Consider the following 17,768-nt stretch of genomic DNA (forward strand, 5'->3'; position numbering starts at 1 on the left):
TTTTTTACTCAGAAGAAACAGAAGCAACGTAAGGAAATGATGGATTGGCTGTAGTGTAAGCAGTTACCTTATTTGGGAACGCCTGGCTGGCTGGCTGTGATGGTTTGTCCTCAAGTTTCATTTTCAGGGATCCCAGAGCATTGATTCTGGCCTTGTTTCAGGTTTCCTTATGTGGGCTACCATCCATTTCAGCCACCTCTGGGGAAACTGGCCTGGTTGCCTAAAGCTAAATATTATTTTTATATGTAAGTGATAAACTGGGACTGGGGAGGGGCCGGGGAATGGGACTTCACTAACTGAACTGGAGCCCATGAAACATAAGCTATGTTAAGGCCATCTTCTCTGCAACTCTGATCATCAAGCTCTATTTATGAAAGCTATTTTAAATAATGTCTTGGATGTTTGTATAAAACACAGTTAAATTATACAACACAATTCATTTTCCTCTCATCTCCCCTCTTTTACTTCATTATTGACTCCCAAAAGAAAAAAATACACTCACATTATTTAACCATGTTACCCAAACCTGACCCACCTTCCCAGATTTGAAACTGGTTTATATTGTGCAGTGGCCCCCAGGGAAAACTTCTCTTTCTTGCTCCCATCATCTCGAAGTGAGCTCTCTGAGAAAGGTGCCCTGCTGGGTGCTGAGCCTCCAGGTCAGGCTCCCATACAGGGGCACCCAGGCTGTAATGCTGGAAACCTTGGGTACAGTGCAAGTCCAGCCAGACCCACCTAGCCACCGGTTTACTTGGCAACTTTCTGGATTTGTTTTCTATTGCTTTTAAAGTAATTTGCCAAATACCCCAGAGAGCGACCATTCCAGGGAACTCACACAATGCTGGAGCTTCCATCCCTGATTAATGGTCCCATCTTTACCTCATAGTTAAGGTAAACTTCTGTGGAGAATTTTCCTAAAAGAATCTGAAGGTGGCCCCACTGATGATGCAAGGGGTTATGCCACTGCCGCATGAGTTCAATTCCCAACTAGAGCCGACCCACATGGCGCAGCAGACCTCTCCTGTATCACCTACTTCTTCCCTCAGCAGTGTATTTCAGTCTACCCCTCTGTTCTGCTTCCCAATCTGTCTTTGGTGAATCCTCTCAATCCCATGCCTGCACCTCTGGCCTACAGCCTAGCTCTTGGATGCATAAATAAATAAAATATTTTTTAAAAAAGAACCTGAAAACAATCCATATGAGAGCTAGCTTTGGTTCCAATAATTTTGTGATTCTGAGAGATGATAAATTAACGTCTTGTGTTATTCCCTCTAAAAATCACTTATCGTCTAACCAGAAACTTAGCATTCTATCACCCATCCCAGGTGGGCACTGGAGTAGTAATCACGGGGAAAAAATATAACCTGATGGGATTTTGTCACACTTTGTATGATGTTGTTAAACTTAATGTGTGTGGTGTGTATATGTGCATATTGCTATGGACTGAAGTGTATCCCACCTCCCCCCATAAAATTCATATGTTGAGGTATTAAGCCTTAGAGAGATAGCATTAAAGGGTGGGGTCCTACCCCAGATAGATGAGGTTTAGATGATTTCAGAAAAGTGGGGTTCCCACTCTACTGAGAGTAGAGTCATTACAAAAGCTTGATATCTCTGCCACTTGCAGACACAGAGACAGGGGCTGTCTCAAATCTGGCAGAAAGCCCTCACCAGGAGCTGACCATGCTGGAGCCTTGATCCTCTGAGCTTCTAGAACTGAGAGAAATACATTGATGTTGTTTATACATTGATGTTGTTTAACCCACCCAGTTATGGTAGCCGAAGCTGCTCAATATAATTCTATGTGTGTGCACACTATTTGCATATAACAAAGTTATATGCACCACATATATATGATATGTATGTATGTATGTGTATATATACATTTATATATATTTCAAATATCTCAAATATGAGAAATATATTTCATTATATACATATAACTTTGTTATATGCAAATAGTGTGCACACACATAGAATTATATATAGTGTGAGGGCTGAGGACAGGGAATGAAGGTAGACTTTTCACTATGAAGGCTTCGGTATGTCTAGATCTGATCTCTCACCTGTCCTCTCCTCTCTCTGCCCCTTCGCCTCCCCTCCCCTCCCCTTCCCTCCTTTTTCTTCCTCTCAAGTCTGAATGCAGTCTTGGCTAAAATAAATGCATGTAATCACATGCTACCTCCAGGTCAAAACAGTTTTAATTTGCAGGATGCAGCTTGTTGTATTATAAACCTCTGTGGTCAACGAAGTCCAGCATACATGGAGGCAATGGCACAATATTTATAATTCTCCAGAGCTGTGCCATTCTAAGCAGTAGCCACTAGATAACATGGGGCCATTTTAATTTAAATTTTAGTTTAACTTAATTAAAAATGCAGTCCTCTGTTTATTAGTCACTGCATGTACTCAGAATCTGATACTAGTGACTACTATACTGAATGAAGCAGCTAAATATTTCCATTACTACTGAACGTTCTACTGGGCATGCCACTCTCGAGGAAATTAGGAACATTATCTGAGATCAGATTAAGAGCTAGAGCTGTTGCTAATTTCTAGTTTATGCAGTGCCAAAAAGTTTTCTGGAAGCCATCAATTCAAAGGCAGTTTACATTTACCCAGGAGGTAACTTTCATCTGACAAGACTGACTTGCTGATATTTCGCTTTCTATGAGTTGACTGAAGGCACCTCTAACTGTATATGCCCTTTATTCCCAGGGACATGTACATGCCTACCTCAATATATAAAATTAATGGAACAGTTCAAGATTTGTTGTTTTCCTAAGGCTCTCAGAACTGAGAAAAGACAGAAGCTGAAATAGAGGTGACTATATAGGCATTATTACATATCCATCACTCTGCCGTATAACCAAGCTTTTATCTTGATTGCACTAATATCCGATCTTGCAGGATTTTGTGTAGGCATGCTTGTAGGCAATATTCAGGAAACCCTTACTTAGCTTTTATGGAGATGCATTGTGTTTAGTGCAAATCAGAACAAGCTGAAGGGAGAATCAGCAGCAAACATCATATTTCCAGGCTCTTACCAGAAAAAAATGAAGGCCTTCTGTACAGTTCTGAATAAGAGTATTGAGCCATTTAGCTCCATATCATCTTCTATTTTAAGGAAAAACCTAGTCAAAGCGAGTTTTAAATTGGGTTTTCTCTTTGTTGGGATGAGAACTCACAGTGTGATCCCACATTGAACAGGTTCCTCAGTGGTGTCAAAACAGTCTCAGTGTGACCGGCAACTGGTCCCTCCTTTCTTCTTTCTTTGTGAACTGTTGCATCATCCTTGCCGCCTAAGGAACTCAGATGGTGTCCAGGTTAAGCATCTACTGCTTCTATAGGCGTTTCTTGCAATCAGAATGATGAAGTGAGTGGCATGTAAATGATGCCCCAAACGGGAAAGGAAAGCAGGCCAGTGAGTGTAGCCTAGTCTCTAAGATGGAAATTAACAGTTCAGGGTACAATTAATTATTGATAGACAAACTGTTACCTTTATGTTATGGTGTAATCCTGCAAGACAGTGACTGTTTCTGTTTATTGTGTTTCAAGTGTGTGCTAGATGCTCTTTTCCTATTTTTTTTAAATATATTTTTTTAAAGATTTATTTATTTGTACATACAGAACTGGGGTACAGGCCAGAGGCTCAGGGGTGGTGAGAGGCTTCACCAGAGACAGAGTGGGGAGCAGAACAGGCAGATCGACGAAGTACACTGCTGAGGGGAACAGCGGGCGGGCCAGGAGAGGTCTGCCACGCCATGTGGTCACCTCCGGGGCAGGCGGGAATCGAACTCATGCGGAAGTGGCTTTAGCTTCTCAGTGCTGTGCTTTAACCTGCTGCGCCACCAGGGAGGGCCTCTTTTCCTATTTTTAATTAGCTATGTTGTTTATACTTCAGAATAGCCATGAGGCAGGTATTATGCTAATGAGAGTCCGGATAATGGAGGGTAGGAATCAGCAGATCTTTCCTGTAAAGACCCAGAGGGCTTCACAATATTTCATCTTGTGAGATGATCTTGTGTTTTTATGACTAAGTGAGATCTTGAAACCAGATGACCGAGGTGATTGGTAAATTCTACCATTTAGATACTTAACACAATTCTTCACAAACTGTTTCAAACGACAGAACAGGAGAGGATGCTTTCTAATTCATTCTGTAAGTCCAGTGTCACTGTGAGATGAAAGCCAGAAATGTCACAAGATTGCAGACAGTATGAGACAGATTATAAGATGCACATGCAAAGATCCATTATATTTCCATACACTAGCATAAATAAGCCAAAAAATTAAGAAAACAATTCCATTTGCAATAACATTTAAATAATAAAATACATTTTATTATACATTTAACAGCAACAACAAAGTGACATATGAAAACTACAAAGCAATGTTGAAGTAAATTTAAAAGATACAAATAAATACTCATGGATCAGAAAAAAATTGTTAAGGTGACAAAACTCTGCAAATGCTTTACAGATTTGATGCAATCCTTAACACAATTTTAGCTGCTTTTTTGATTTTGCACAAAAAATATCAGTACTGAGATTTGTATGAAAGTACGAAGGGGCTTAGAGTAATCAAAACAATCTTCAAAAAGTTAGCAAACATAGAAAACTCACATCCTGATTTTAAAACTAATTACAAGTCTGTGGTAATCAACACTGTGTAGAACTAGTGTAAGGACAGATATAGATCAATGAAATATTGTGAGAGTCCTGAACAAACCCTCACACAGCCAAATGATTTTTTACAAGTGCTCCAAGACCATTTGATAGAGAAACTATGCTTTCAGTGAAGAGTGATGACACTACTGGATACCAACATAGAACAGAATGAATTTGAACTCCTATGTCACATCATACACAAAAATTAATTCAAAGTTGATCACAAATCTAAATGTAAGATTTAAATCTAAAACTCCCAGAATTAATCAGAAGAATAAATCTTAGTGCTGTGGATTAGGCAGTGGTTTCTCAGATAGGACACCAACTTTGCAGGTAAGAAGCTGTTGCCTAATCCATAGCAGTAAGATCTATTCCTCTGATTAATTGTGGGAGTTTGAGACAAAAAAAAAAAACAAAAAAACCCCAAAACCAGATATATTCAACTTCATAAAGACCTGTGTGCTCACAGGACACTGTGAAGAAATTGAGAAGCAAAACCACAGTATGGCATAAAATGTTTGCAAATCATATGTCTGGCAAAAGAATAGTATTTTGAACACATATCACTCTTAAAGCTCAGTGATAAAAAAGCAAATAACTAATTAAAAATGGGAAAGAATCTGGATAGAACTTTCTGCAGAGGGAATATACAAATGGTGGACAAACATAAGAGATTCTAACCATCACTAGTCATTGGGGAAATGTGAAAATAAAATCCCAGTGAGCTACTACTTCACATCTCCTAGGATGGCGGCAACAAAAGAACAGAAAATAAGAAATGTGGATGAAGATGTAGAAAAATGAGAATATACTAGACAGGAGAATAGAGTGCAGCTGCTCTCAAAAACAGTTGACAGCTGCTCAGCGTTAACCATAGAGTTAATATATAACATAGCAACCCCACCCAAGAGAATGGGAAACACATGTCCACACAGAAGCAAGTATATTAACATTGGTGATATTATTCATGTTATCATTATTTGTAATGTCAAAAATACAAACAATTTAAAAGCCCATTCACTGATGAATTGCTTTAAAAAATGTGCAATGAAATATTATTTACCCATAAAAAAGAATCAAGAATCATAACACAATATGAATGAACCTTGAACACATTATGCTGAGTAAATGAAGGTAGACACAAAAGATTATGTATTATATAACTCTCTTTATAAGAAATGTCCAGAAAAGGAAAATGTATCAGCACTGAACATAGATTGATGAGTGATACCCCTGGGCTGTGATAGGAAGAGGGAAGAGGTGGAAGGGCAATTGACTGCAAATATGAGTGAGGTCTTCTCTTCTTCATTATTATTATCATTACTATTAGTTATTATTATTATTTTATTACATCATTGTTAATTTTGGAACAGTACTTGTCTCCTCTCAGGTGTCATCCCCATAGTTCTCCAATCACCATGGGCCCCGTGATCCATCACCACAGTCCCTCCCCCTAAGTGTGAAGTTTCCTTTTTTCCTTCATTTTTTTAAATATGAAGTTTTCTTTTGGGGAGTGATGAAAATGTTCTAAAATTAGATGAATGCTTACACTACTCTCTGGGTAGACTAGAAATCATTGACCTGTACATTGTGAATGGATGTATTTTGTGGTTGTATGAATTGTGCCTCAATAAATCATTTTATTTAAAAAAGTATATATTTTGACTGTGAATTATCACTGGTAATATTAACCTGCCTTTCTATCACCGTCATATGCTACCTACTGGAATCAAGTCACCAAGCAAGAGAAGGAGAATTAAGTCCACTTCTGTAAGAGAAGTGTCTTTAAAAACTTACTGGAATTCTTTTGTATGGGTTAGTTGACTCTTTTATTATTTTACCCATCAAGAATTTTTTATCAGTCTGAATTTATGGACTTTTGTATTTTTTCCTTTAGTACTAGATATAATCCTGTACTGTATTTTTCATTTTATTGCTTAAATTGTTGTACTTTGGTTATTGGCATTGCTTTCAGTTTAGAGTTTACATAATAGTAAACAAATCACATCTTTACAGTAATAGTAAATCTGACTTGAACATGTAAACAGGTTCAGATCCTTCTACTCAAAAGAAGAGAATGGAACCTTGTGTGTGCACTAGAAAATACCTTTTAAGCTCCCAGCATTTTGTGGGTGGTAGAATCAACCAGAATGTTTCCAGAACCACTGGCAGTGTTTCTGAAAACCAATAAAGAGCTTCAATTCACATTGTTCTTTCATAAAAATGACATTGAAAACAACATTTTAAAACTACATCCACCATGGAGATGACAAGTATCCTTGCCCCCAAATAGCAACAATCTGATTTTTCTGTCATTTTGTTAATACCCAGGCAGAGGCTCTTAGACTCCTTTCCTCCTCTCATTTTGTACCAGTCTATAGGTCATTTAGTACCAAGGCAATCTAGAAGTTACCTAATGAGACCTGCATGGAGTCAAACTCTTTCTAGATCTGCAGAGATTGTCTTGGGTGACAGCCCAGCTCAGCTGCAGAGAAGGCACTGTTCATTCTACTTGTTCCTGGCACATTTTATAGCTGCCCCGAGGTTTAAACAGCCACTGTTTAAAGAGTTAACTAAATCTTAGCATTTGTTTGACCTTTAATAAAGTCCCTTTTGAAGCATAGAAGAATTTATTCAGCCATTTGCTAGTAATTTTAACAGTAGTGCTTTCCCTTTTGACAGATGTCTGTTCTCAGGGACAGATCTTTAAGGGAAATTATCTTCCATTGGGGAAAATTACACAGAAACTTGAATTTCCAGTAATAGAGACACATCCTGAATTAAAATGATATGCTTCTCTGGTTGTATAAATAGATGTTTGTAGTAAGCCACTGAGAAGGAGTGAGCCCTCTGCTGAGCCATCTATTCAGTCACTCAACAAATGGCTGTTGAAAACCAGCTATGTTGTAGAAACAAGTCGTTTCTAATATGATCAGATGATAGATAGAAAATAGCCCAAAAAACACATAAGATATATGTATTTTGAAAGATGTATTTATTTGTGCAAACAGAACTGGGGTACAGGCCCAGAAGTGCAGGGGTGGTGAGAGGGTTCACCAGAGCAGAATGGGGAGCAGAACAGGCAGATCATTGAAGTACACTGTTGAGGGGAACAGCTGGAGGATCAGGAGAGGTCTGCTGTACCGTGTGGATCACCTCTAGGGCAGGCTGGAACTCATGTGGAAGTGGCTTTAGCTTCTTAGTGCTGTGCTGCACCATCAGGGAGGGCCCCAAAACACATAACATATATTTTAATGTGATAATGAAGCTACAGTATGGGGTCTCTGCAGGGTAGTATCTAATTAGTGTGGATCTGAAAGACCTCTTGATTGATGAGGCATCTGAGCTGATTCTCAAAAATGTAAAAGACCCACTCAAGTGAAGAGTTGAGAATGGAACCTTCCATGCAAGGGGAGAAAGAACAAAGTGCTTTAAAAAATAAATGGGTGAATGAGAAAAGCGAGATTTGAAATGAGGTTAGTGAGATGCATCAGCCAGATAATTTAGGATAGTAAAAGTCTTAGGTATGGTAAAGAGACTAAATTTAGATAAAAATCTAAAGCCTAGAAATATTTCAGTAGGGATGCCATGATCTGCTTTATGCCCTGAACACTTTTGCTTACTTGCAGAAAACAAATTGTAAGGAAACAAAAAGATGGAAAGAACACCTGTTGGGTGACACATTAGTTTAGACTGGCAGGAGGTGAGGGTGTTGATGATAAGTGGATATAGGTATTGAAGTTGGAAGCAAGACCTTACTGATCAATTAGATGAGAAAAGAATTTCTGGTTACCCGATGGGAGAGAATTGACATAAACTTTCTGAGATTGTAATTATTTAACCCAGGTACAGAAAATATCAGGAGTGGCCACAAAATATAGATGAATCAGATTTTTTATTTCCCAAGAAGCTAAACCTATTGTTTTATATTACTGAATACTACTATATTTTTCTTACATGAAAGAAAATAACATGCTTTGTTCAGGAAAACTTAATTTCCCTTGGAAACTATATAGTTATGAATATGAAAAATCAGGAGTGATCAAAGCCCAATATGTCTGGCCCAGGCTTATATTCCCAGTCCTATTTTTCCACATTCAACAAAATCAGTTCTGTACTCCTGTGGGCCCATTAATGCTAATAAAGTTGTGGGGGCCAGATCAAAGGATCGATGACATGGTCAGCCTCTACTGTATTGTTTGAACGTGAAATGTTTCTCCACTGTCTCTTAGCATTTATCCTGTACAGCCCCAGGAGCGTCAAACAATGGAGAGACGGTGTTAGGAGGTGTTAGAAGCGTTGGGGGAAACTTACTCAGACAAGACGGCCATCTTGAAAGTACAAGTCTGCATTCAGGGCAGAGCAACAGATCTTTCCTCTGTTCCCATTAAATAATGTTTAAATGGAACCATTACCACTTTCAGTCAGTCTTAAAGTAGTGATCTGTATCTATATCGAAGTGCTGAAAGCCATTTGAATTAGTTTCCTATTCCTGCTCTAACAAGTTACCACACACTTAGAAGCTTAACACAAACTTACCGTAACTTTATAGTTTTGGAGGTTGGAAGTCTAAGTTCTGTTTCATTGGACTAATGTCCAGTGGGTTGCCTCCTTTTGGAGGCGCTGAGGAAAGAATTTATTTCCTTGCCTTTCTCAGCTCCTGGTGGCCACCTGCATTCCTAACTGGTGGTTATTTCCTTGAGTTGCTCCAGCTTCCTGCCTTTGTGAGCATCTCTCCTCCTATCTACTGCTGTTCTTTCATATTCCTCTTAACAAGGAAGACTGCTGATGACATAGGGCTCACAGATAATGTTCACCAAATATTTAATTGCCAAAGAACTTGACATAGAGGTCAAATCAGCTTAGATCCACTCAATTAATAATAATAAGACTTATATTGAAGCTTAGGCTTCTTAGGGGATTTGTCCTCTGCGTTCACATATGATGTACTATGAGGTTTTTCTTCTAAGCAATCTTGATTAGGTTCTAGAAATATAAAAGTGACTGGAAAGAGTGAACCAAAATATGAGTAGTGTATTGGGGACAAGGGTGATCTTTATTCATCTCTCTGTATTTCAATATATTTTACAAATTTTCCTCAAGAAATATATCTTGTATTTATCTGAGTAAAACACTCTAAAATTCTCAAACATTTCTAAGACTGTTAAATGGTTATTTTTGGTAATTTGAAGATGAACCTAGGCCAAAAGTTTCCATTACTGAAAAAGAGGAAGCTTTCGGTAGCTAAGCACATAATAAAATATTTAACAGGAATTTTTATATGACTTGAACCACTGACATAAAATCTTTACAGAATTACAGCATATATTTTAATACTTATGAATTACTTATATTTTATATCCACCCATTGTTGCCCTTAGAAAAAATAAAGTTATCTGAAGTATAACAAAAAATTTAATAATTTAATAATTTCTTTTATTAAATTAAAAAAATTAATAACCTATTAAAAATGGTTTGACTTTTCTTTTATATAATTACCAATTACATTTTAAAAGTTTCTTTCCTACCTCCTGCCCTCAATAAAATATGAAAGTCACATACTTCCAAGTCAATTGTAATCATTTATTCTTAGGGGAACTGAAAAATGAGTGGGAGTTAATTTCATTAGTTAGTTCAATTTTTGATATTTATAATTTTGAGTCCTTTGCTTTGGAGCAATCATTACTTGGGGTATGTTGAAAAGGAAACCCTTACACTTGAAACTCACTTCAAAATAATACTTTTGTTTACAAGTTTGCTGTGTATTCTAATAAACTCTGCTCTCTTTTTTTTAGAGAAACAATTTAATGAATAACATTTGAATAAAATATGACTTCCTAAGACCTCATTCCTCAGCCCCCAAATTGTGTGATTCCAGTCTTTCCCAATAGACACCACTTAAGGGGGCGGGGGGGTCATGCATGACCTTGCTTGACTCACTTTCTAAAAGAACCTATTTTTTATTCCACAGGAAATGTTTTTAGCTTCATGGTGCCGCGACCTTACTGAGGAGGTAGCCAAGCCCGTTCCTTCCTTGTCCAGAAATGACATGCTGGAGTCTTTACATGGAAGCAGGTAACCATGCTAGTGTATCTGCAACTTTGCAGGGGCTCTATAAACCTCGATCTGCCCCAGGGCCTATGTGTCTCTGATGAGTATGGTTGGAGTGTGACTTTGTTATTGGGCGCTCAAATGACATGGGACTCCAGGAACTTGAAAATGTGAAGGCAGCAAAGGAAAGACATGGCAAGCTGGGAGTTGGGGGGAAAGAGGTGTTAAGGCTTCAAGCAAATTCTCAATTTTGGATTCTGGAGTATTGAGTTCATGGAATGACTGAGGCCTCTTGTAGTCCAGCCCACAGAAGCACCACCTGGGCCTTGAAACCTTGGAAGTAGGGTTATCTCCACGGAGGAGATTTTTTCCATCTCAGTTGTAATCCCCGTGGGGGAGGAGATTGTTTTATTGAATGTTTCTGAATCCACAGCTGAGTACAGTTGGAGGATGGGAGGAGGATGTTAGTTTTTCTTTTTGCCTTTATCACCAAGCCTTCAGTATTCAAGGGCTTTTGCTTGTTTACTTAAATGTTGCAACTTGACCTTAGCAATACTCTGAATAATCAAGGGAGGAGATTCTGGTCACAAGTTTGTCAAAGCAGGTGTGGGGAAGGACCATGAACAAGAAGGGTGGTAGAAAAGGAGGGGTCACAGCAGCTCAAGGCAGGACAAAGAGCCCTGAGCCATGTGATTGAGCAAGTTGTCAAGTGACATGTGGCTCAGGTGACAACTGTCCAGGCAACACTCCCTGGGCAGTTCTAGAGATGTTTCAGGAGCACATACCAATCCTCCTAGCACCCCTGCTTGGGAGCTTGAAGCAGTCACTAATGGGAGGTGGCTTTCCCGGAGTTAGGGGGCCCTGGAGCCAGAGGCTTTCAGAGAAGCTACTGTTTGGGAGCCAGATGGTTAGAATTATGTTTGACAAGTCAAGCCAGTTTGAAAGGAGGCCGTTGATTTCATTTTCAGTTTTCTAGATATTATGTATATGTAGAATTACTGTTATTATCAACTAAGTGCATTCTGCATGGGTGTTGTGATTTAAACTGTAACAAATAGAGGTATTAAAGTGCCATCTAGTGGAACAATCAAAAATTGAGTTGAAATGTTGACAAGCTGGTTTGTCCTTTTTTCCCTTGTAAAATGATAACGTCTTAAGCTAGGACGGCAATAACAGTACCTTATATGCGTGGTTGTAATGAGGACCAGAAGGTGGGGCCTGGGGTAAGAGGTGGTAATGAGAAGTCTGAGGTGATAGCAAGAGGCGTGAGGTCTCAGGAGGGGCATGAAGTGGTAAAAGGAACATTAGGTCTCAACAAGGGTATGAGGCAGTGATGCGGGGTGTGGGGCTTATGAGACATCAAGCCCATGCACTGGGAAGCAGATGCTTCATAAAAGGTAGACCCCGTACTGTTCTGACTTACTTTCCTTAATTTACTTATGTCCTTATACTTATCAATCAAAATAATACTGCCATTAACTGCTGATTTTTGGCCTTTAGTCAATGAATCAGTGCTGACCAATCACTGACTGCTGGGCTTACGGAATTTGATGTGTCTGGCATCACTTAACAAGCCCTTCCCTTACTCCCTTCCTTATTCCCTCATCTCTAGAATGTCTCCTTCAACTCTTTTTGCAGCTAAGTGATAGCTAGGTGATAGCGATATGAGATCCTAATGGTTAGGCTCTCTGTGGGCTTGTGTAAGACTGTTCAGGACGCTCCTGATTCATTCTGCACATGCTGCTCCCAGGGAGCACGGCACAGGGAGTGCTGGACTTGGTGGAGAGGAGGGTGCGACAGTCCCGGCTCTGCCCAGTGGCAGGGCCACCTCCAGGGCCAGCGCTGCGGAATGTAGCTGCACATACAGGTAGCAGTTAAGTGTGGCATCTTGAGGTCCATTTCTTTCTAGCACAAATGTAGCAGCAAAGGGAGACACGGGGCCCATGAAGGGGCTGCTGTTCCGTGGAGTGCACTGCCCCAACTCCATTCATGTTTTGGGAGTAGAGATCTGTAGCTGCAGACCTGGGTTTCCTAGGCTCAGCCTGTGCCTCCACCAGCAGTGTGAGCTGGGAGAGGGCCCTGGACACGTTGGCTTTATTTCTGGGAATATAATTATTGAAGTGTCCCTTTCACAGCTCTCTTCTAAGAGTTAATGGATCCCCAATAATTCATGTGCCAAATATCAACACCATCAATCTCATCAAAGTGCAATAGCACATTGGTCTAGGCAAAAACATCAAAAGGAATAGATGGATTAGATACTGGAGCAATTTTGAACTTGACAGTCTGATCTTCAAGGGCAGCAGAAGTAACACTGTAGAGGAATTAATATCCTGCACAGCAGGAGAGCACAGCCATGATGTAAATGTGTAATGATTGGATTTCAGTGAAATTAGAAGAGTGAGCAAATTGAGCATCCAAGCCTATAACTTAGCTGTGCACACTTTTAAAAAATTATTTATTTATTTATAAATTTATGCATACAGAACTGGGGTACAGGCCAGAGGTGGGGGGGGGTATGTGTGAAAGGATTCACCAGAGACAAGAGTAGAGCAGACCAGGCAAATCTACTGAAATACACTGCTGAGGAGAGCAGCAGGCGGGTCAGGAGAGGTCTGCCATGCCATGTGGGTCACCTCCTTGGCCAGGGATCGAACTTCTGCTGCAGTGGCTGTGCATTAACTTGTTTTTCATAGTACTGTGCTTTAACTTGTTGCGCCACCAGGGAGGGCCCAGTTGTGCATTATTTTGATAAACCTAGCCCAGCCATCAAAACAGTGTTAAGCCCATAGACTGATTGTCAAATAAAAGGTTAAAAGTTGCTTATCAAATCTCAGATTTCTCATTTCATGTCTCATTTCAAAGTAGAATCTGAATGAGGAAAACTTAACCTTCAAGTTTGAAAAATAGACCTATCTACGTTGCTGTCACTTTACAAACCCACCGAATTGTAGGTGATGCAGAAATATTACTTCAAACATCTTTATTACTCCTTCCTTCAACCTAGTGAAGTCATGATTTGAAAAAGAACCAGAACGATAAGCTAAATATCAATTTGTTTAATTCAGTAGCTGTTCCTGAGGAAGGAAATGCTTGGATTGGATTCTTCCTATTGCTTGATCATTCTTATAATGAAGGTCATTATTTTAAATGGACGCTTATCAGAAAGCTCCCGTGCTTGTTGGTGCTTGAAGCTGTTTCCCATGTGATGAGAGAGGTTTGAACACTGCTTTGTAAAGATGCCTTTCCGGCCAAGGTTGGAAGCCAGTTTGGCTGTTCTTTTGCCAACCTTCAAGCACTCATGTTGTCCATAAATCCTCCCAGGATATAGAAATTCCTGCCTCAGCACAGCCATTGTCTTTGAAAGGTTCTTGTGGCTGCAAAGCTTGCACACATTTCCTGGGGGGAGTCCAAGGAAATGGCTGCTGTTCAGTAGGTAAAAGTTAAATGTTGACTCCCCTATAGGTGGAGCAGGCAAAGGGAAAATACATCCACAGGATTATGATCTTTCACTGTATGCCAGTACATTGGGAACAAAGCTGCATGGAGGAAACTAATCTATTAAGTATCTGTTTCGTGCTAGTTACTGCAGAAGGGACTTTTTTGCAGCTCGTCTCTTTGGAAGTTTGAATGACATGGACAGTGACAATAAATAATGAACAATATACAATATATACTTTATACAGTGGGTTGGACTCCTAATCCAGTGTGTCTGAGGGCAGGTAGAGCAGGAGTTGAAGGCGGAAGGCTCCGCCCCCAGGCCTCAGGAGCCCAGCCCTGCTCACCCTAGGATATGGGCTTCTAGCTTTATAACTGTGAAGCAATAAAAATCCATTGTTTAAAACACTCTGTTGTGGTAAAAAGCTAGGAATATATGGTAATTTTCTAGGAAATTAAGATCATGTCTAAAGAGGAGGAAACATCGAGATCCAGGGAGCAGAAAAATTTGTGTTGCAAGTCACTGTCATCAGAAATATTCACTCTCTCTCTCTGGCTCTCTTTCTGTCTTTTTCTCTCTCTCTCAAACACACACACACACAGTGAGAATTTCTCTGAAGAGTTATTTTAAATGCGTGGGATGGCCTTGGGAAGGACAGAAGTGTTCTCCCAAAAAGGAAAGAGAAGCTTGTCCCGCAGTGATTAATGGGCACTGTAGAAGAAGGGGGTGCGGGAAGCCAGAGGATGGCTGGACAGAGACCGTGCCCCTGCTGGGAAGGGCTTGCAGGACCCACTCCTCCTGGCGCTGGAAGAATCCTGCCCCCAGCAAAGGAGGGCTCACTGGACTTAAGTGGAAAGGCGACTGAAAGAGAAAAAGCATCTCTTTTTGCCAGCAATCATATTCTACCTTTCTAAAACGTATAATATCTGCGCAGGCGATATGCAGATATTGCTAGTCTATCTCAGTGGCAATTCAGTATTCAGTCCCACACTTTCTGAATTTATAAGGATCTGGCCCCTTTATGCCTTTTCACAGTTTTTTTTTGATGGAGCGGTCAGTTATTTTTTGTTTGCTTTTTTTGTTTGTTTTCTCTTTGAAGAAGCTGAAGACCCTACTCTAGCCATCCACTTTGTTTTTTAGTCATCCATTTTGTTTTTTCTTTGTAGTATGATGTGTTTTATACTGATTGCTATTCAATATATTATCTGTAAATGTAGTTTCTAAGCCCGCACTCATTGCAGCTGCTTGTCAAGCTGTCATGGAGGACGTTAGCTGCTCCTCCCCTCTCCCCAGGCCTTCCCTAACTAAATACATAGCATCTGCATAAGTGATTTTCTAGGGAAGGAGTCCTTTAGGTTCATTCCCCAAGGTATGACCTACAGGTAAATAATTGCCTGTAAAAGTTTCCATGCAGAAATTATAGTGTCCACCACATTGACATTCACTCACCACTTGTGTCTGTCTATACAATCTCATTTGAAAAAAAAATACTATAAAATAAAATAATAAGAATTCTATATTATTCTGAAAACCTGCCATTGAATTTAGAGAATTATTATTTTTTAAAAAAATGTTCATATAGATAGAACATAGATTCTTACAAATCAGTGGTAACTTTCCTTCTCATTTTCTCCAGGTCCCATTTTTCACTTAACAAATGTTTTTATGAGGGCTTCCTTTAGTAGCTCTCTGTGATCACCTGCTGGATGCTTATCCAATATGTCTGGCTATACATATATATTTTAAAGATTTATTTATTTAGGCAACAGGAATGGTGTACAGGCCAGAGGTACAGGGGCGGCAGAGGATTCACCAGAAACAGAATGGAGAGCAGAGCAGACAGATCGATGAAGCACACTGCTGAGGGGAGCAGTTGGCGAGACAGCAGAGGTCTGCTGTACCATGTGGGTCACCTCTGGGACAGGGATCGAACTTGCACTGAAGCAGCCACAACTTTGCTTAGCTTCGCACCACCCCGCTGCACCACCAGGGAGGGCCCACCTGTCTGTATTTTAACCCTCCAAAATATCAGCTTATTGTGTTGCTTTGTCTCAGTAAAGCTGTGATCAAAAGGCAGGAGACTGGAGGCTGAAATAAACGTAAATCATTAGGGGCAAAGAGCTTTGAGAAGGGCAGTAGGCTTTGTTTTGGTTGTTTTCCCAACTACCAGTGCCCATCAACTTTTTACCGTCTTGTTTTATAATTTGTTGAGAAAAAGGATGACACATTATCTTCTCGATGAAAGCAAAATCCAGTCCCAAGGAACTATGTGGTTGGCCATGGGGAGCTCAGTGGCACTCTTTATGATGGTTGAGTTTTCTCCAAAATCCAGTCCACATACTCAGCCACTTTGGTGTAAACACCTGGTCGTTCCCTTTGAGCACAACCTTCACCCCAACTTGTGATGCCCACCAGATGCCAGACCTCATTGTGCTTGCAGGACAAGGGCCCCCCAGAATCTCCCTATGAAAGGGGGGGAAAGGCACAAAAATCAATTCAGATTCTTCTCATCTTGAATACATCTTGCTTACAGTGATTTCACCCTATTAGCTCATTAGTAAACATCATAAGAACCAAATTACTTGCACTAAATCCAGTCTGTCCAATTTAGATTTCAGTATAAGTAAAAACTAAAACTAATACATGGTATCCCTGCTTATTGGCAGAAGACTTTTTTTTTTAACTCATTAAACATTTCAATTTGAATATATTCAATTGTTTGGACAGTTCTTCCTGTTACCTTGCAAGCATCCTTCCCTCCTTCTTTATAGCCTGCACAGATCATCTTATTGGTTATTTTATGCCCCCTGTATCTTGTCTGGCATTCTTCATTTGTCACCAAGGGTATTGGGGCTTTCTGGAGAGTATTCTGTATTTTGTCTGGAAAAAAAAGTTGGATTGTTAATAGAATAACCACATATTTGTCATATAAATATATGTTTAAAGATAGCTTTTAAAATAAAAATCATACCCGTATGAAATCTAGAGAAGAAAAAAATAGTAAGTTTATTTCATAGATCTATTGTAATTACAGAGTGTAACAAAGATTTTGGTTCCCATAATTATGGGTAGCATTTTGTTAAAGTTAATTAAGTAAAAAAATTAATTATGCCTCTAACTGAAATTACTTCCCAGAGAAAATAATTTGATAAAGGCTAGGACATTTATTGAAAAGTGCTAGGTTCCACACTAAACTTCATTAAAACTAATTAGTCTTTAAGAAGATTGTCATATTTAAAATTTCCAATCAAACAGACATGATTTCCTTCTCACTTGGCTGATTATCTTTCCATCTTTATTAATGCATTTCCTGCAGTTGCACAGTACCATTATTTTACTTGCACTTTAGTTGTATGATTTGATGCAGCAGTAAAGGTTATGCATTAACCATGTTATTTATCTTCAGGATTCACTATACAGAGAAACATCTTTTTTTACCTCTTAATTTTCTGTAGCCCCATCCAGTCACCCAGCAGTCAGTATATTTTACATTTCTATCTCCTTTGGAAGGAAGGCATATGGATCGTTGAACATCTAATTTTAAAAATCATAGTTAGTTCTCAGAAGCAAAATAGATCTTCTTTCCCAGGAAAGCCTCACTTCTCTCA

General features: G+C 39.5%; 1 protein-coding gene across 1 annotated transcript in view; it reads right to left on the reverse strand.

Moving 5' to 3' along the window:
• Nucleotides 1-16,461: 16,461 nt before the first annotated feature.
• LOC101631582 (coagulation factor XI) overlaps nucleotides 16,462-17,768 on the reverse strand; it is a 17,907-nt gene continuing 16,600 nt past the window's right edge. Inside the window, exons 12-14 of the mRNA XM_004682497.1 lie at nucleotides 17,599-17,694; nucleotides 16,901-17,040; nucleotides 16,462-16,623 (exon numbers count right to left, since the gene is read on the reverse strand). Coding sequence (XP_004682554.1) covers nucleotides 16,462-16,623; nucleotides 16,901-17,040; nucleotides 17,599-17,694 — 398 coding nt within the window. The remainder of the gene's footprint in view (nucleotides 16,624-16,900; nucleotides 17,041-17,598; nucleotides 17,695-17,768) is intronic.

Source organism: Condylura cristata, unplaced genomic scaffold, assembly GCF_000260355.1.
Source record: "Condylura cristata isolate star-nosed mole 26May11 unplaced genomic scaffold, ConCri1.0 scaffold00014, whole genome shotgun sequence".
In the NCBI taxonomy this organism is placed as follows: Eukaryota; Metazoa; Chordata; class Mammalia; order Eulipotyphla; family Talpidae; genus Condylura; species Condylura cristata.